The sequence below is a fragment of the Suricata suricatta genome, chromosome 6 (genome assembly GCF_006229205.1).
Source record: "Suricata suricatta isolate VVHF042 chromosome 6, meerkat_22Aug2017_6uvM2_HiC, whole genome shotgun sequence".
Lineage (NCBI taxonomy): Eukaryota > Metazoa > Chordata > Mammalia > Carnivora > Herpestidae > Suricata > Suricata suricatta.
Window position 1 is genome coordinate 62,655,123 of NC_043705.1, and position 20,758 is coordinate 62,675,880.

Below are 20,758 nucleotides of genomic sequence, written 5' to 3' on the forward strand. Positions count from 1 at the left end.
CTTATCAAAATTATCAATAAGCCTTTCCTGTCGTAGCAATAATCCCACATGTAAAATTAGCTCCTTATCTTTTATTTGTTTTTGCTTTTACTTACTGTTAATATGTTTTATGATCTAACTTCATCTGATTGTTAGAAAAAGCAGAATGTGTGTTTTGAGGGTAAAAATTCTTAAAATGTACCCGAACTCAGTACTTGTTTATAATGACCATTTCTCTATCAGTTCATTCTCAATCCCTCAGTAATACCCTTTTAAAAAATGGTAGACTTTTATTCTTTCCTTACTTTTAGTGACTCCTCAAGTATATGTATGCAGCATTGGAATCTCTGATTCAGGTATTCTGACTTGTAAACCAATTCTTGATTTTCTCAAATAATGTGACTATTATCATATATATTATTAATTTATTTGGGTTATATGCCTTTGGAAAAACTTGCAAATGGATAATCCTTGCTAATAGGGTTTTTGTGTATTTTCAAGATTTGCATTTTTTTATAAGACAGATTATGTCAATATTAGTAATTTTTATTTTTAACAGCATTGGGGACATCATAGATCACTATCGAAAAGAACAAATTGTTGAAGGGTATTATCTTAAGGAACCTGTACCAATGCAGGTCAGTGTTGTTTTTCTTTTTGCAATAATAATAAGCATTTTATTTTAAAATGCAGTTTTGGTAGTATGTTTTATGCACACATTTATGCATTTAAAATGGAATAAAATTTAAAACTGCTATTATTCAGATTGTTTCAGAAAGTAAATTGTAAGAGAATCACTTAGTTTTTATTTATGTTGATTCTAGCCTTGGTGGCTTTTTGAGAATAGAGGCAGTGGTGAGGCAGACTCAAGTTAGAGTGGGTCAAGGAGTGAGTTGGTTGGAGGCAAAAATGGAGATGGCAAAGATTAATCACAGCCAGGCTTATTTACCTAGGTGAGCTTGGTAAATAAAATAAAAAATGATGTCTAGAAGAAGATACAGGGCTGAGAGAGGCTTAAACTTTTTATTTCTTTGTTTATTTGCCTAGAGGCTTATGGGGAGAGAGTTTTGAGCACATGTGTGCACTCTGGGTAAACCCATTAGTAAAGAGGAGAGTGGGTCAGATGGCGAATCGGCAGTGCCTGGTGTGTACCGTGTTAGGGAAGGCAGGAGTGGTTCACGTTCTCAATATAAGAAGAAAGATTGGTCTTGAACGAGAGGGCCTGTTGAATATTAGCTGCCTAGTGCACAGGGTGGTTGCTTAGTCTGTTTATTTCTTATACTTCCTGAAGAGTATTGGGGAAAGCTTGCGGCAGAGGTTAGGAACAGGTATTTTGAAAGACTGATTAAACCATTTTCCTCTGTGGAAAATGGAGGCACTGATACTCTAGGGACATAAAGGAGGATTGTAAGAGTTTTCAGTTACCCAACTAAACTTCCACAGTGACTGGTTGTGTCTCTAGCTTCTCAGTTTTTCCTCCTCCTGACACATTAGTTTCACATGGCTATACCTGCTAGTCATTGCAGTTACTGAGATGGGGTTATTATTCTGATGCTTAATATCAGTTCAGGAATCATCATCATCTTGTCACACTTACTTCAGATACCTTTTTTCTCATGTATTTCTGATAGAATGCATGGGCCGTGAGTGCCGGGATGTCGGGTGGTAGTCCCAGTGCCTAGAGTAAGTAGGACCTGCACCAGGTATTCAGTCACTGTTAGGGAGTGAATGAGTATGTGCTCTCCAGTTGGAAGAGCACCCACTTCACTGCTCCCTCCTCCCCCTTCGTCTTATCACTGATGTCTCTTAATCTCCTTGTCCTTGCTACTGTCTGCTGTCAGCCCCTTCCTCCAGGGCTGTGTAAACACCGCTAGGTTAAAATCCATCTCAAGTTGCACTTCCTCCTTGACACCCTCCTAGTAACTGGAGTTAGCAGTGACGTCCTGCTCTTGCTGGCAGTTCTTGCAGGCATGGGCTCTTCACTGTACTTGCTGAATATGAAAACTAACTTTTTTTGTTTGTTTTAAATCACATAGTATGGTACATGTTTTCTAGAAGCACTGCTCAAGATCTTTTTATTAGGGGTCAGAGGTGCCTTTACCTGCAAATAACAGATTGTGCCACTGTGTCCCATTGATGGATCCTGAATTCTCATTCACATTGGCTGTTAGATTAATGATGGCTCTAAGTTTTAGAAGTCTACAGATTTTATTATGTTTGCCTGCAGATTAAGTCAGACATTTTACCATCTTGAAATTGCACTTAGAATTTATTAAATTTTTTTAGAAAAAAATGAATTTTTAGAATGAACACTCAATAAGTAGTATTTGACATCTAGTAAACTTTTGTTCATAAGTTATAAGGTTGTTTAAGAAATTACTTCATGTATAGAGTGTGCCGCACACCTAAGTTGCTCTTTCATAACTGAACAAACCCCAAATTGTAGTCCTTTGCAAAAGTGCCAATTAATGCATTGGATACTTCAGAAATAACTAATGCTGATTACAAGGCAATTTGATTACTACGTAACAATGATTAAGTGCTATTTGAAGTCTATTATGCGGGCCTGGAGTAAAAGTAGGTTACTGTAGAAGTTTGGGGATCTCAGTACTTAACTATCCTTCCCAGCAGGATTCTATTAGAGAACAGAAAGGGGAGTAATAACCTTTTATTATCGAAAAACTGAGTAGCTCCCTCTCCCTGAGGGGACTCTCCATACCGTCACTCAGAGAGTTAAGATGCTGGGACAGAAAGAGCAGAGTCCTAGCTAAATCTGCTTACTTCATGGAGCTAGCACTCCTCCAGACAGACATTAGAAGAGAAAGAGCCTTTTGAGTCGATGCAGCCCACAGCAAAATAGCCAACATTTTTTTAAGCACTATGTTTTAGACACTGTTCTTATATGTATTTATTTAATTTTTTTCAACAACTTGATGAAGTTGCTACTGTAAGATAGGGAAAGTGAGGCTGGAGAGGATAAGTAAATTACTTAGGGCATCAAGTCATTCTTGACTTTGCTTTCTCTCCTGTGCTTTGTATCCATTCTGTCAGGAAGACTATGCTGCCTCTACCATCCAAATAAGTCTAGAACATGACCACCGTCAGAAACTGACTTTCATCTCCCTGTTTCCACTTTGGCTCCTTAACACTGCATAACTGTCAGAGTGATCCACTTAAATTGTGAGTCAGGTCATTTCACTCCTCTGTCTAATACTTGCATGTGTTCTGCATTTCATGCAGAGTGAAAGCTAAAGTCCTTACAGTGGCCTGTCGGATTCTAGATGGCATCTCACCCGTCCTCTCGACCCTTTCCACCGTCCTCCTCTCTCACTTGTCTTTGCTCATGCTGGCCTCTCTGCTATTTCTTAGAATATGCCACACTCTTTCCTGCATTAGGATCTTTCCTTTAGGTGTTTACTTCGCTTACAATGGTTTTTTTTTCTCACATATCCATCTGCCTCATTCTCTTAATTCTTTCAGGTTTTGCTCAGAAATTAGCTTTGCACTGAGACTTCACTACACACCATATTTAATACTGATATTTGCCCCTACCATGTAAAGCACTTCCAGTATTAACTTACGATTTATTTGTTATGTTTATTATCTTTCCCTCATTTGAATATACGTTCTTTGAAGATAAGGATCTTTGTTCCCTGATGTATCTCAAAAACTAGAGCAGTACCTGGTACTCCACAAACATTTATTGAATTAAATGTGGGGGAGCATTTAAATCCTCTTGAGAAGTGTGTAGAGAATAGGCCCCGAAGCCTTCCCTCTTGTCATTTAGTGATTTACTGGACCTTGGAAAGTAAAGTTGTGTTCTTGGTCATAGTGTCATCTAATATATTAGAATCCTTTGGGAATTATAGATTAGTATGTCAGTCCCTGCCTTAATACAGTTAGAAAAGACCTATAGAGATTGTCTGGAAATCAGATATTTAAATCTAAATATTAGTTGTATGTCTTAAATAACAGACTATAACTATGCCCCATTCTGTAGCCAATACTAAGTATTATCATTCTTGAAGTAAAAGACCTATCAGTACAAATCTATATAACCAGGAAAGTAGTCATCACCATCATCAGGGTCCAGTGTATCCTTTTAAATTTTTTATTCTGAAGTCATTTTATGAAGAGTTCTTAGAAGTAGGAATAAAGGTATAGTACAAAAAATGTATTAGAAAATTCAGTAAGAATTTAAACATAGCAAACTGAAATTTTTCTCTATTTCCTTTTATACTTGAAATAGGCAGCTAACTTAACCTACTGTCATGTGTGGACCTGGATATATCCATCCTGTAAATCCTAATTCCAGATTTCAGATACATCTTTAATCTTTAATCAGTTCTTGCCTATAATTACTCTGATTCTATTCTTACACTTTCACCATCAGAATCCGATACTGATTCCAGATGTAAATATTTACATCTCTATGGGTTTTAGTTTATGATTCTTGCTGGTTTGTCATGTACTTGAATCATCAAATGAAATACTTTTGAAAACATGGATGGCTTAGAGTTTTGTTGGTAGAATATGGTGTTCCCTGCTCCATAAGGATACAATATTTTCCTTTTTAGATTTATAAACATCAATTACAATGATAAATGTGAATTTAAAAAATTCTGCAATTACCTTTGGTTACAAAGTGCCTTTTGTCTGCTTAGAAATCATTTTAAGTAAATCTTGGTGCACAAACATAAACATTTAAAAAGCCCTTATCTCTTTTGATCAAAACAGGGCAATCTAGATTCTTGTCACAAAATATTGCATGATGACATTCTTCCTACTGAATGATTGACTAGATAAAAACACCATATTTCCTTTCTCACCACTCCTAGAAATATATCATTTACTCTGTTTCCTGAGTTTGATGAAGTTCATCGAAGAAACTCATCTCAAAAATCAATTTTATCATCACAGTAGATCCCAAAGTGCTGCTGCCTCTTTGCATTCATCTTCTCAGTCTTTCAATAATTGTCAGACATCTTCTCATGTCAGTTTTTTCTCTTTGCTAATATGAGCAGAAAATTAAGAGTTCTGGGCCATGTTCATTGAAAGCTCATATAAAGATAACCTAGATGGTCTTTTATACTTTTTTGAAAGATGCTGCAACACTTGGCAGCACTGTAAAAAGACAACAACAAAGGGCGAGGCAACATAGATGATTGATTTCACTCTTGCAACATCTTCTAAGCCAACAGTTGGCAAACTGTTCCATAAAGGGCTAGGTAGATTATAAATATTTTAGGTTTTGCAGGCCATTCAGTCTCCATCTCCAGGGCCGACCTCTGCCTTTGTAGTGTGAAAGCAGCCACAGACAAAACATAAAGGAATGAGCATGGCTGTGTTTTGAGAACACTTGATGTCCAGAAACGGGCAATGGGCTGGATCTGGCGCGTGTCCCATGGTTTGCCAACCCCTGCTTTCTAGCGTACTGGGAGTTAATCGTTGACTAATGATGAAATGGTTCCTAGAATGTTTCAAGATACAGAAAGAATAAGATTTATGAAAAATCTCATCTTAGATTTATTAAAAGATCAGAGGGACCCCTGAAGTCTCTAAGAGAAAAGTTATAAAATCTTAAGCCTAGCAAATAGTAAGAAGCACTCAACACAGAAACTAAAAAACTGAAATTAAGTCCAGTGGATTGATTTATTTTGGAAAGATCATTATAAAGACACTCTTCTCTGTATATTGTTTCTGACATCAGAATTCATTGTGTTATTTGGGAGGACCCAGCAGTTAAGACACATGCATGCATTCCTGTAAGTCACGGTTATGTAAAACCATGGAATAAAAACCACCAGGTTATGGGAAAGTGATGTTAGGGGTACAACATTCATAAACCTCATCAGTAACACATAGAGCTAAGAAACTAATAAAAGGTTAACATAGTTTTGTATGTGCCAAATGGTTCCCAAATATTTACTACAGTAAATATGGCACTTTGCCTTGAAAAAGACCTGAGGTTTACTTGTGGAAGAGGCCATCAGAAGAGCTGTGAATATTGTAAAGTGGTTGGAGAACTCTTTCAAATCGGAGGGCATAACATTAAGTGTGGGTTGATGGGTAAGGCATATAGCACTAGGTGAGCTGAGAGGGCTGGTAGGTGTTTGAGGTGTGTTTGGTGTAGTCCCATGCATCTCATTTCAGCTGCACAGTTTTCTGCGTTCGCCTAGCCATTCTCAGAGACATAACTGCATAAGCAACCATGAATTTGTTTTCTGCTTAAATTGGTTCCTAACCTAGCAGTTCTCTTGAGACAAAGTCATATTTTCAAAACAGTGTTATTTGTTGTAACACAACACAACTGTATTTTGGAGAATTTCTTTGGAAAGCAGAGGATCTCTGAATATAGGTGTTAATATTAGATTTTAGCATTAAAACTTTTTTTAAAAATGTCTAGATAGACATGCAGCCTGACTTTAGTAATCACGTAGATTTTATTTAATTTCCATCAAGAATTCATGAAAAAATTTTAATATTTTAAAAAATTCAGGATCAAGAACAAGTACTCAATGATACAGTGGACGGCAAGGAAATCTATAATACAATTCGTCGGAAAACAAAGGATGCCTTTTATAAAAATATTGTTAAAAAAGGTTATCTTCTAAAAAAGGGTAAGTGTTACCTTTAAGACTAAAGATTCAGCTTCAGCATTATACCATTAGTATTTAGTAGAAATATTGTAAATATTGGGCATAAAACTTCCCATTGAGATTTGTATTTAATAAGTTGTTTGACATGAATTATTATTCATAATTGACCCTTATTTAAAGCTTTTATCGAAGCATCCTTGAAAATCTAGAGTTTAGGTGTATTCCATCAACATCTCCAAGCAGAGGTTCATGAAACAAGGTGCTATATTTCCAAGTATATCTTTTAAATCTTAAAGTCAGTTCCCATGCAAGGTATTTGATTCTTTGCCCACTCTCTACCTCATACTTCATCATTATTTTTCTTTTTCAAGAGAAACTTTTATGATACTTGTCAAATTCATTGTTTACTTTTTTTTTTTTTTTTTACGTTTATTTAGTTATATTGAGAGATTGACAGAGTACAGGCACATGAGCTGGGGTGGAGCAGAATGAGAGAGGGAGCGAGAGAATCCCAAGCAGAGCTCAACATGGGGCTCAAACTCATGACCCATGAGATCATTAGCTAAGCCAAAATGAAGAGTCAGACGCTTAACCGACTGAGCCACCCAAGTGCCCCAAACACATTCATCGTTTTGATGTTTCTGTTTTATAGATTTGCCTCAATTTGACCTTAAGAAATGTTACAGGGTTGGTTGTTAGGGTGCGTACTGGTAGAAGAGCTTTTATTCTTATGACTGGAAAAAAATTACTCCTAAGCAAGAATTTGAAAGATTTTATCTTAATGAAATCTCCAGAGATGTAGTTAAGGTAATTTTGTCATTTACAAGGCATTTTTCTATAGGTAAGTTGAGGCATTTTTTCATTTTGTAAGGATTGGTGTGTTATTGAAGCTTTGGAATAAAATTAGAAATATGATTTTTTTTTAGCAATAATAATGTTTATGATTTTAACATATATATCACTTAACAGTTTATTATTTCACTAAAGGAAAGCATGCTTGGTTTTTTTTTTAACAGGCAAAGGAAAACGGTGGAAAAATTTATATTTTATCTTAGAGGGCAGTGATGCCCAACTTATTTATTTTGAAAGTGAAAAACGAGCTACAAAACCAAAAGGATTAATAGATCTCAGTGTATGTTCTGTCTATGTTGTTCATGATAGTCTCTTTGGCAGGTAAGAAATTGGTTTTCTATTTCTTTTTAGAATTCTTTTAATAAAACAGGTGGATATGTTAAGATCATTTTTCAAAGTATAGCCAACTGATTTTGCAAGTCCTAAAATCATCTGAAAATGTCAGATTTACTTCGTAGGGTAATTTGTGTCTTCTTTACTTATTTTAGACTAACCTGTTGCATAAAATTCTACTCTTATATTACATAGAAATCTTTGGAACGACACTTCCTTTAGTAAAACATGATCTGTATAAGGCATGTTTCCTCTCTGTACTTGACAGGTCTGTTCCTAGAAAATTTGATATTAAGAAACAATTTCAAGATAAAAGTAATTGCTTTCTAGGAAACAGGAGAGTACTTCAGTTTTGGAGTTGGAACATTTTTTTTTTACATTCATTTCAAAGCTTTTCAAAAAATAAATATAAATGTGTAAGCCAAAGGTGAATCCTGGACATCAAGGCAAATCCAGTTCTTGCTTACATATAAGTTTCTTATTGGGAACAATGGCCTTTCTTTACCTTTCCCCGTCAGTATTATTACTAATCCATTCTAGAGTCTTTTTATATATACGTGTCATTTTTATTACTTACTGTTGTTAATAAAACACAAAGTCATTAAAACAAATGATTTTTACAAGTTTTTCTACTGCAGGATGGCATTTCTAAGCAAGTCTAGTTTTATCCTATTTAAAACTAAGTTGAGAAAACATCAAAGCAAATACCTGTAGAGCATATAGCCTTGTCATTTCTTCTTTCCAAACTGTGTTTAGGAGATCACAATAGTGTTACTGTGTAAGTTTAATTACAACAAAATTAATAATTAAAATTTTAGTCCATTTTTTTTTTAATGATCAAGGTTTGAGAAATGCTGACTTGAACAGATAGTTTGCCTTATAGTAGGGCTTTTTAGAGCCTTAGCCCAGGGTTCATGTTGTGAATTAGTCACTAAGAGGGAAGTATAATATGAAGTATTTTCATGAATCCTTTTAACTTTGATAACTCCTTCCACCTTTTTTTCCTATCACTTCCTAATTTTTCATAAAAACAGTTGTTCCAAAACCACAAACATTTTGTGGGTAAGATAGGATTCCCTAAGTTTTTTCCCTCCTTAACATTATGGAATCTTGGCCTTCGGGTCTGGTTAGAAGACTTCTGGCTGTTTCTCTCTTCATCTTTTTGCTCTGCTTGCCTTTGTGTGTGCTGAATTCTTTATCACAAAACAGCTTCTTCCTTCATGGTAGCAAACTGACATACTGTATCCAGACAAAGAAAAAGTAAGTATTCCCTCCAGGAATGATTGAAAATCCAGAAAATGCTCTGTTGAGCCAATTCTCAAGCAGTCTGTAGTCTTGACTTACCTGGAGTAGCAAGGAGTGGGATTATCTTCATAAACAGAGGCTGTTGGGGTGCCCAAACCCTGTTGCTAAAGATGATCCCATCTCAATAGTGAGGCTGCTATGTATTCTCTGTGGGAGAGGGAAATGGGTGTTGGGGAGACAGTCACACTATTCACCACCATTCACTGTTCCCTCTTAGTGCTATGAATAATTCCAAGAGGGAAGAGATTTTGAGGACAAGCTTATTGAAATACATAATATGAAATGAGTGGCTCTTAAGCCGATTCTTAGAAGATGGGTATAAATTCATTTAGATAGTTAGATCAGAGCTTCCCAACTAGCATCCACAAATAGGATATAGGTGTCCCTTGAGATATTGGTGGTTGTAAAATGTTACTGTAATAAAAATACTACGTTTTACATTTCAAAATCCCTACAACTTGAAATTATGACTTCTTTTATAAACTGCTTTAATTCATTATTTTATCTTGGCAGAAGAATTGGCACATAACATTTGTAGACCAAAAAGTTCTCTGCAGTGTACACACTTGAATCCTTCCCTCTGAGTTTCTTCTTAAATCACCCATTTACTCTGAATGTTACTTTATTCATAGTTTTGTTATTGTTGATCATCATTGAAATTACTTTTGTCATGAGTAAAACTTAGGTTTCATTTTGTTTTTTGCATTTACATTTTTTTCTATTAACACAGAAGTTAACCTTGTTTTTATTGTAAAATATATAAGGAACTTCTTGAAAACATATAACGAGCTATTTTTTTCATTGTTCATTCTTTATGATTGGCTTTAATGTACTGATAGTTACTTTCCCACCATAAAGATGATTAAAATTGGAAAGTCATTAAATTCCCAAGATAAAAACAGTAGCTTTACTTTAAAAAAAAAAAAAAAGCAGCCTATTAATTAGGCCTCTTAAGAAATGTGTTGGGATCAGAGGTGCCTGGGTGGCTCAGTTGGTTAAGTGTCCAACTCGATTTCTGCTCAAGTCGTGATCTCACAGTTCATGGATTCCAGCCCCACATCAGGCTGTGCGCTGACAGCATGGAGCCTGCTTGGGATTCTCTCTCCCTCTCTCTGCCCCCTCCTCCACTTATGTGCATTCACTTCTCTCTCTCTCTCTCTCTCTCTTGCTTGCTCTCTCTCTCTCAAATAAACTTTAAAAAAATGTATTGGGATAACAAAAGCCAATACATCTCATCCTCAGCCTAGATATTTTGCATATAAGTTAAATAATCAGTAGTGATAGTCACATTGTGTTGACACCTTACCACTAAATAACTGTAAATATTAAATAAAAGCTACCCCCACCCCCACCCTCGTTTCCCTTCTAGGGATAATATTTGGAAGCTTGTTGGGAACTCTTTCAATTAATAGCTAAAGCTAAAGCCCAAATGCTTCACACACAATTGGAGAATTTGGTTGTTGAATCAGTGTGCATGGAAATTGTGTTTTATGTATGAAGCCTAAAAGCAAAAGAACTAGAAGAGATACCATTTTCAAATGGTATTTGATTGTGTTCCGACAGTATTATCAGTAAATGCATTGGTGTATCAAATGATAGAGGCTGTATACAGATCTAGAGATTACATTTTCCTTTTCTTATAAAAAAATTTTAATGTTTATTTTTGAAAAACAGATCAAGTGTGAGCAGGGAAGGGCCAGAGTGGGAGGGAGACACAGAATCCCAAGCAGGCTCCAGGCTCTGAGCTGTCAGCACAGAGCCTGTCACAGGGCTTGAACTCACGAACTGTGGGATCATGACTTGAGCTGAAGTCCAATGCTTTGCCAACTGAGCCACCCAGGCACCCCAAAATTACATTTTCAATACTCACTGATGAATCTGCAAACACTAGAGAAATACTTGGAAGTACATTGTTGGGTATTCGGAGGATTACCAAAGAAATTAGTGAGAGTAAATTATTTAGAACATAAAATGAATCCTTTAAAACGAAGATATTGAAGAAGTAGTATTTAAGTTTATGATCAATGATGAAGCTTCATGATGTGAACATTTAAAGATTTTATATAAAAAATTCATTCTAGAAAATAAGCAATATGGAGAGGTTCTTATATGTAAAAGTCTGTCTTTGGACCTGAATTCTACATTAAATATTATAAAATGGAGTCTTATAAAATCCAAGCTGCTTCAGCTGCACGTTTTCAGCTTTATGGGAAAAAAGAGGATCAGAATACCACCGTACTGTTTGATACCAGAGTCTGTCCAGTCATCTAGAAGAAGAATTTGCTGAAGTGTGTGATCTGTAAGAACAAAATGTCTTGGTGAATTATTCCCACTTTGCGGATTCGTTGAGGAATGGGTAAACTTCCTCAAGATTAGAAGTAGAATACAAAAATATATTAATGTGTTCTGATCGCTTATGGATTCAGAGCAGAAATTCAACTTTGGAAAAATGAGGGTAAAAATGAATCCCTATTGATACTTATAGTTTCAATAATAACCTTATAATTTCAACATTACACTTGCCAATTAAAGAAAATGACTGCTAGAGTTAGGGAAAGATTACATTCTACTGCAATGTAAAGAGACGAATCCTTCCTATTATGGTTAATATTAAGAGGTTCAGGTAGTAGAAAAGCAGTAAATACACATATTCCATTTGCTCAAGTCACAGCTTCTTGTGCAGTTTCTTATTGAAGGTGGCTTTTAAGAATTTGAAGACACTGTATTTAAAGAAACCAAGTCTAAACCTGGTATGAAAAAGTTACGTTCTTTTATTTTAAAGAAGTGAGGTTTTTTCAAAGTCTGCCAGCTTACCATCATCAGCTGTTTTTGAGGGCCTTACTCTGAAAGAGTTGGGTAGTACCAAGAAAGAATGGATGGCAAGAAAAAGCGCATCAGCAATATCAAGGAAATGAACAGACACTCATTCCAGATAGTAGGACTTAGGGAAAAAGAAGTTGGTATCAAATTTTGTATCTTGGAATGTAAATCTCATAGTACAAAAGGGGAAATTGTGGATGAATGCAGCAGTCTTTTTCTTTGAAATATACGGCTGGCACTAAACATTTCTTTCTTTGGGTATGGCTGGAACCCAGTACACTGACTGACCTATGGCATATGTACGGAATGGAATGCGAAAGCTAGCAGCCCCTGCAGCAGAAGTGAGCCGTGTGCTCGCTCAGGCCGTGGTGCAGGAATGTTTGCACGGCACCGCTCGTGTGCCTGTTTTCTCGAACTGCTTTATCGCACAGCTGTGCGGTTTTTCCAGGTTATTTTCAGTATTAAGAGGTCTCTAAGCATTCTATGTCTTTATACTAAACTTCTCACTTTTAATATAGCTTTACTTTAAATATAATCATTCCAGAAGGACAAGTTGAAAACCATTTCAGTGATAGAGTTATTGTACTGAATATTTATGTGGGAATGTTCTACACCGTTCATCTTTTCACAGGCTTAATCTTTCACTGTGGCAGTATTTATTATCTTCATTTACGAATGATGTTTTTGCTGGATATTAAATTTTAAGTTGACATTTTTTCAGTATTTTAAGGATCTTTTTCTGCCTTCCAGCATTTTCTTTTGTTTCTAATTCTGACCCTCTCTTAGAAATAATAGATCTTTTTTTTTCCTCTTTGAGATGTACTATATTTTATTTCTCTAGTTGCTTTGAGATTTTTCTTTAGATTTTTAGCAGCTAAGCAAAATATGCCTACTATAATTTAAAAAAAAACATTTTATCCTAATGTTAGCAGAGCTTCTTCAGTTCGATCCTGATGTCTTTAGCCAGTTTCAGAAGAGTCCTGGTTATAGTCTCTTTAAACAGTTCTTCTGTCACATTCTCGTGCATCTGTTGTGATTCATGTTACATGTTAAAAACTTTTACTATGTCCCATGTGTTTCTTACATAGTTTTCCAAGTTTTTATATTTTTTTCCTTTATGTGTCTTAGCCTGGGTATTCTGATACGTCTTTCAGTTCACTAATCTGCTCTCCTGTTACTGAATGCATTTCTTGATGTCTTAATTTTATTAACTACTTTTTTCAACTTAGAATTTTCATTTGATTCTTTTATAGATGTCGTTGGAAAAATTCTCTATTTTGTTAACTATTTTCTTAAACCTTTTAATTAAAGCTATTTGAAAGTTGTATCCAACAGTATCTGGACTATATGTAGGTCTTTCCCCTTTTTATTTATTTTTTTGTTGTTGTTGTTTTGGTTTGGTTTGCTTTTTGTTTTGGCCTTTCAGTCATGATTCATGGGGATGTCTCCTTATGTTTGACTAAATGGTGGACAAATCTGTACGAAAAACTGTAGAAGCTATGGATAATGTTATTGCCTCCAGAAAGGATTGTTCTTTGCCAGATGAGTCCCCTCAGGGATCGATTGGAGGTATAATGGATGTATTAGCGAAGGCTGTTCTGTTTCTGGATTGGCCTTATTCTGAAGGCATGGACCTGTAGGGGGTCTTAACTCAAAGCCTTTTCTTTTAAAGACCCTAAAGTCATTTGTCTTCTAGCAGTATGAAACTGTTGAATGTGCTGGTTTGGCTTCTGAGCCTCTCAGATGGTTTCTTTCTGCTTAGCTTCTCAGCTTCTTGTCCTACACAGTTAGAAACTGGGAACACCTTCAAAGGAGAAGCTGTGGGCAAAGTCAGGCTCATCTCATTGTGATCTTGACCTCTCAAGTCTTAGCTGCTTGGGTTGTTCTCCAGTGATTTCAAATGTTGTTTTTTGTTTGTTTGTATTTTTATGGAGCCAGGAAGGTCAGATTGATTGAAGACACTTTCAGATTCTGAAGTTTCTAATTATAATTAGTGTTTTCTATTATTTTATAGTCTTCTCAGAACATGAAAGGATGGTTTTTACCTTAATAAATGCTTAAGCTTATACTTGGGGTATTTTGCTATGGCCTCCTAACAGTAAAAGATACAATCTTTGGTTAAAGCAACTAGAAATAAGATTTATTGAGGTTCAAAAACATGAAGGCCCTTATTACTAAGTATTTTATGGTCATTTTCAAGTCTAGTTGGAAAGCCAGCACATCTTCAAAAACGTTATAAAGTACTATCTAATGCTGTACTTCCCTGTCAGATGAATTCTAGTGTGGTTCATGCTGTTGGAGGACAAGAAGTAACATGTACTGTGTATTGCTGTTGAGTTACTTAATCATCAGAACAAGCATCTGTGTGAACAGATGGTGTTTCCATTATAACAGCTGTGGATAAATGGTCAGTTTAAAAAAAAATTGAAAACAGATAAAAAAAAAGATTTTAAAAATCACCCACAATCTACTGAGAGATAACCATTAACATTTTTGGTCTGAGAACATGTCTAGTCTTTACAGCACACATAAATGTATATTATGTATCATTCTAAAGTGGTGAGTTTAGTAACCTTTTGCTTTAAAAACGGTTTACATGGGCAGTTCTAGCATAAAACATTTTGAAACTTTGAAGGATTGATAAAATTTCAGCAGTGCTGACAAAACGTTTTCTAAAATATATGTAGCTGGCCTTTTTTTTCCCCCCCAGTAATGATCTGGTACAACGGAGTATTTCTCTAAATGAAGAATTATGTTACTTGATAGACATTATATAATTATATGTTAATGATTTTTTTAAGTTGGTGTGTTTTAATGCTTTTGTTAAACTTCCTAATAACTCTTCTGTTTGTATTTTAAAGGCCAAACTGTTTTCAGATAGTGGTTCAGCACTTTAGTGAAGAACATTACATTTTTTACTTTGCAGGAGAAACTCCAGAACAAGCAGAGGTAAGTTCATTGTTTTTTTTAGCTACTGCAGACCTTTATTTAGCCCATGTTTTCTTTTTAACTCGAATAGAAAACTATTAAATTTATGATAAAGACATAAAAAGGAAGACTGAAACCTAATCATCTTTTCCAAGGGATAAGAACTGTGTGTAAAAATTTTTTTGAAAGAAATGCTGAAAACTGCAGTGATGGGTTATTAGGAATGAAAACTCCATTTTAAGTTGACCTTTAAATAGTCTATGATGTTGAGTCCCAACTGAAATGCTCACTAGAAATCCTCTCTGCAGAAAGGTTGTAGATTTTCTCAGTACAATTGAAAGGTAAGCCAGTTAGTTTTGCTAACAAGCACTAGTCCATTCCTAAAGATAGAAGTTCAGTCATCAAAAAGACAAGTATTTTAGGAATTTGCTATTTTCTCTAACTCTACATATAATGTCTATTTTCAGCACTAGGCATTTATTCATGTGCACTGCCCTTCTGTAAACTTCTATTACATTTTAAGCAGTGTGGTGAAGAGACTTTTGATTTCTTGGACCATAATGTTTCAGCGGTGTTTATTGGTATTTTTTACAAATATGGTGATATTTATTCTGCTTATAGTGTATGGAAGGAATTGGTAGGTGGTTAAGAGGTCAAAGAAAACAACTTTGTTGTAAATAGAAGATAAATTGCCAACTCTGGATATGAGGCATAAGCTCCTTAAACTGGATCCTGGCATGTGTCCCTGATTCATAAATTATGAAAACATCTCCCAACTCTAGAATAAACTTGATGAATGAGCCACATTTCATAATAGTTTTGGTCATTGTTTTGTGGGCATTATTCCTAATATTTAGCTCAAAAGTAGAATTCAAAACATTTTAGTAACAGATACGTATTTTTTTAGTGCTAGAAATTGAGTTAGGAAAGAAATTTAAACTTCAGTATCCTGTCTTCCAATTATTTCACCATGTTCCCTCTTTCTAAATAAAGATGTGTTATATACCTCCATGACATTTCAGTTAAATAGAACATCTTCTTTTGTATTTATATATACACTTTCCATCTTTTTTATTTCCGTATACCACTTAAAGTTCCAAAATGCCACTGGTGTTTCCAGTTTCTGTTACTTTGGTGGCCTGGATCTGTGGTGATTGTCTCCTATTTCTAAAGCTATGCTAATTGATTTGGTCCTAATTTGTTCTACAAAGATGTTCTCCAAACATTCACAGGAGTTCAGACTGATTTAAGTAGCCAAAAAGCTAAAGAGAAAACTGAATAAAGCAGTAGTACAGGGCTTTGTGGAAATATGTAAGCCAAAATGAAATGTTTAGACTTATTTTTGATAAACCTAAGATTGTTCTCTCCTTTCTCCAGACCACTAGATAAACATTTAAAAGTTCAGCTTCAATTTAATTGGAATATTAGCCTGAAATTTTTTTTAAATATTCCATTTGGAAAGCTTATTAATAACCCAGATCCCCTTCACGTTTCTACCTGTATCCTGGTCTAAGGTAAGATTAGAATACTCATTATCAAGTCAGTCAAAACATGGTCAGTTGATTTGGCACTCAGCCCTCCTTTCACAAAACATGACTGCTTATAACCAAACATACTTTTATTTTTTTGGTTCGTTAGTGGCCACTTGTGGTGTACTTAACAATAATTTAGGGATTCTACAGAAATACAGTTTTAAGAATTATTATAGTTTTGGTCATTGTTTTACTTTATGGGGCCACAAGTGTTAAAATGCAACATACTTTTGAGTGTAGAGATGATGCTCTCGAATAAGAAATAACTCTTGAATTTGAAAAAAACATGATTGGAAACTGGACAAACTAATTTATAGTATATTTCTTTGAAATGCTGTCATTTTTTGTAGGATTGGATGAAAGGTCTGCAGGCATTCTGCAATTTACGGAAAAGTAGTCCAGGGACATCTAATAAACGCCTGCGTCAGGTGAAACTTAACTTTCTTTGATTTGAGGTTTTCACATTTTGCTGTATTTTACTTTGTTCTTTATTTAATTTCTAGCTAAAATGTTTTGGGCAACATTTCAGACACTAGAATTCTTAAGAGAAGTTTATCTTTCTAGCCATTTTAAAACCATGCTCCTGCTTGCTTCAGTAGCAGGAGAAATATATGAATACATACCAAAGATTTTATTTCTTCTACTTAAAATAACAATACCAAACCAACAACAATAGAAACCACTCTGTTGGGCAGTCTCATTTTTTTCCTACAAAATTTTTTTTGGCCTGTTTTAAAAAGGTAGAACTTAAGGTACTTAGTGAAAAAAAAATCATCTGACTTTAAAAGCATTATCCTAATAAACTTTTCAGTTTTTTACTTCATAGTAGTTGCCTTTGAAACCTATTACATAACTACTTAGATCTGAACTTTAACATGTTATATGTGATCATTTTATAGAGAGTTAAGTTGGGCTCTCTCTCATTCTTGTTTTTTTATAGTTATCCCTAATAGTTGGAAAAAGTTAAGTATTTTTAACATTCCTCATGAGTTATGAGGAACATTTAGTACAATATTTATTGACCACAGTGATTCTTGTTTTTGTTTATGGAAATTTCCAATAATCTTTGAATTTAATATATTGTTTCAAGTGGACAGTTAATATTTAAATTCCTATAATCAAAAGTCTATCCCTTTCTTATACACCTAATTGTTACATATTCTCAAATCATAGTTTAACATTTTGTTAAGCCCAAAAAATCAGACTCTTGAGTTTTTGCAGATTGTGTCTTGTGTGAAACGTTAGCTATAAAGTTACCATTTTTATCTCTTGAGCCCTTTTGCAGGTACTCTGCTGGAACTTTTACACATATTATTGCTAATCCTTACAACTTGCAGTGTACACTTTATCCTAATTTTATTACCTGAGGAGGTAAGGCTCAGAGAGGCTCACTTGTCCTATGCCACACAAGCAATACATGGCTAGAGGGAAGGAGAATGGTCTAAGTTTTGGCTCAAAATAACTTAGCTGCTTTGGATTTGTATATTTTTCTATAAAACGAGAAGGCAGAATCAGTGCATTAAGAATATTTTCTGGGGGTGCCTTGGTGGCTCGGTTGGTTAAGTGTCTGACTATTGGTTTCAGCTCAGGCATGATGTCATGGTTGGTAGTTTCGAGCCCCACATCAAATCCTCTGTCTCCTCTTTCTGTCCCTCCCCCACTCATGCTGTCTCTCAAAAAAATATTAAAAAATAAAAATAGTTCCTAGCTGTAGATGTTTATAGAAATAAATCTTCCAGATGAGCTTTATTTTAACCTAGAAGATTTTTATTTGGGTGGTGACAGTTGTCTACTTAAACTAATTAAAAATCTTCTCTGTTTCATTTTTATGAACCATTGTTATTTAGTAAAAAAGATGCATTTCATCAAATTACTGCAAGAACTTAATTGGAGGAATAACTTGTAAAACAAAACCGCATTTTTGAGAAGAATGATTTCAAATGCTTGAATGTTGTATTTTATACATCATACAAGAAGAAAATGTAATTATAGGTCATATTTTCTAAAGAAAGGGGAAAATAAGTCAGTTTTGGGTTGTTGTTGTTTTTATAGTAATTGCTTTTGAAGCCTAATGCATAAATTTTGAAATCTGGGATAATAACTTCTGTGTTTTCTTTAGGTCAGCAGTCTTGTTTTACACATTGAAGAAGCCCATAAACTCCCCGTAAAACATTTTACGAACCCCTATTGTAACATCTACCTGAACAGCGTCCAGGTAGCAAAAACACATGCAAGGGAAGGGCAAAACCCCGTATGGTCAGAAGAGTTTGTCTTTGAGTAAGTCTTACTTTTTTTATTACATGAAATCATTTTCTTTCATGTCCCCAACCCGGCCCCCCCGCTACCCCCATCGTCTCTGTATCTCAACTGTCAGAACAAGGTACCAGTCCAAGCATTTTAATAGTACATACATTTTTTTTCCTGCTGTATTTGGTCACTTTTATTAGTGAAGTGCAATGTCTTTGGTTTTTCACCTAGTTATTAATGTGAACACACACATAAGAAATGTTTACAAGGGTTTCCAGGATTTACTTGAGGAAGTTAAAGATAGTAGGAAAAGTATGATTTGCTTGTCTATATTCCTGTCTTACAAATAATAACACATTTTGTTATCGTTTTAAAACCTAGTATGTTCAAATTGGGTGGTAGCAGAAATAAGGCACTTACTTGGTACTAGAAAGAAAAGAATTAAGATAGTTTGATGCCAGGATATTTTGTTAATTCTTTTTATTTTTGCTCCTTTAGTGATCTTCCTCCTGATATTAACAGATTTGAAATAACTCTTAGTAATAAAACAAAGAAAAGCAAAGATCCTGATATCTGTAAGTTGATGCAGAGATTTCTTTGTGAAGTATAAAACATGTTTTACATACTTTTTAAATTTATAATGAAATGTAGTCTAAAATGGAATTTTTAAAAAGTGCAAATGGCATGATTTAATGTAGTTTCTTTTTGTACCTCTAAAATGTTTGAGAAATTGTTTAGGAAAAAAAGGCCAAAATCCCTAAGTTTGCCCACTGTAAACCTGAGTCGTCGTTACTGAAGTCTCTGTCCTTGGGCTTGCCCTCCCTCCCCAGGAGATGGGAAGAACAAGAGGGCAGTGAGAGTGGCCACCTCTCTGTGGTGCTTCCACTGTCCCTTCTTTCTACTGTCTAGGTTTTCCTCTTTCCATACAGGTTGATTAAGTGAATAAAAGCACTGTATTAAATTTTTTTCTTTAAATTAGTCCACTACTTATTCATTTTTGATGAACCTTCTCAGCTCTTGTTTTTAGTAATACACCTTCCCCCAGCCTCTTGCTGAGGCAGGTAGCAGTGGGATTTAACAGTTCACACCAGAGTGAATTAGGCTAATACCTTCTTAAAAGTCAGGCTTAGGGAAAGAAATGATAGGCATCAACAGATCAAAGCCTGAATTTTCCTCTATAAAATAGTTATTCTGTAATTTCTGTGTATTTAAATGCTTAATATTTTTTAGTGGTTTCACATTATTTTTAACATAAAATCCAAATCCCTAGTAAACAGAGAAGAAAGGCCTGTTCCTTACTCACTCCTCCCATTGCTTTCACAGCGTTTCTGCAGTATGTCCTCTCTAGGTACGCCAGCCTTAATAGTTCTTAAGTAATCCGTGGATTTTAAACATGCCCATCTTACCTTCTGTTTGAACTGTGCTCTCTCGCTTTCTCTCTGCCTTTCTATTTAGCTATATACCTCCACATCCTATTACACATTAGCTTTAGGGATTGCCTGTTTGGAATGGGTTTTTAACCTCCACAGGCTGAATTACGTATTATTTCTCTGTACTTTGGCAGCATTCAGCACTGGTAAAGCAATTCCCACATGGTACCATAATGGGTTTCTTGCCTTCCTGGCTAGACGGTGCCTCCAGTGCAAGTCACAGACCATGTCTTAATCATGTCTGTGTTCCATGTGCCTTCGCACCATAGTCTGGCACCCAGTAGGCATCCAGTGAGTGAATGAAGTGTAGGAAGTATCAACTGTTGGTTTTGTGTTACCACTGAAAATTCCTTTAAAGCACGTAACACTATTAGAGAAGACAAAATGGCAGGAAGATTTACTTGTAGGATTAATTACAGTGTCATCTTTTTAGACAATAATCATTTCATGTTTTTCTGTCAAAGTATTTATGCGCTGCCAGTTGAGCCGGTTACAGAAAGGGCATGCAACAGATGAATGGTTTTTGCTGAGCTCCCATATACCATTAAAAGGTATTGAACCAGGATCCCTGCGTGTCCGTGCCCGATATTCTATGGAAAAAATCATGCCAGAAGAAGAGTACAGTGAATTTAAAGAGGTATTATTTACCAGTCTGTTTTTGATAGAATTAACAGAAATATTTAACATTTAAATAACAGACCCATGAAGTATAGTAATGGCATAGCTTGGTGCA

General features: G+C 35.1%; 1 protein-coding gene and 1 long non-coding RNA gene across 4 annotated transcripts in view; one reads left to right on the forward strand and one right to left on the reverse strand.

Moving 5' to 3' along the window:
* Window positions 1–20,758, forward strand: part of RASA1 (RAS p21 protein activator 1) — a 108,965-nt gene that overhangs the window by 75,252 nt on the left and 12,955 nt on the right. Inside the window, exons 9-16 of the mRNA XM_029942561.1 lie at window positions 539–617; window positions 6,479–6,599; window positions 7,595–7,751; window positions 14,750–14,837; window positions 16,699–16,776; window positions 18,468–18,625; window positions 19,094–19,170; window positions 20,490–20,662. Coding sequence (XP_029798421.1) covers window positions 539–617; window positions 6,479–6,599; window positions 7,595–7,751; window positions 14,750–14,837; window positions 16,699–16,776; window positions 18,468–18,625; window positions 19,094–19,170; window positions 20,490–20,662 — 931 coding nt within the window. The remainder of the gene's footprint in view (window positions 1–538; window positions 618–6,478; window positions 6,600–7,594; window positions 7,752–14,749; window positions 14,838–16,698; window positions 16,777–18,467; window positions 18,626–19,093; window positions 19,171–20,489; window positions 20,663–20,758) is intronic.
* Window positions 3,666–20,758, reverse strand: part of LOC115294605 — a 31,659-nt gene continuing 14,566 nt past the window's right edge. The window contains exons 5-7 of one of the 3 annotated variants that reach the window (XR_003909988.1): window positions 9,108–9,215; window positions 8,472–9,002; window positions 3,666–5,449 (exon numbers count right to left, since the gene is read on the reverse strand). This is a non-coding gene — a long non-coding RNA (uncharacterized LOC115294605). Of the gene's footprint in view, window positions 5,450–7,170; window positions 9,003–9,107; window positions 9,216–20,758 lie in introns of those variants that run through there. The other 2 variants (XR_003909986.1, XR_003909987.1) reach the window with 2 other exon arrangements.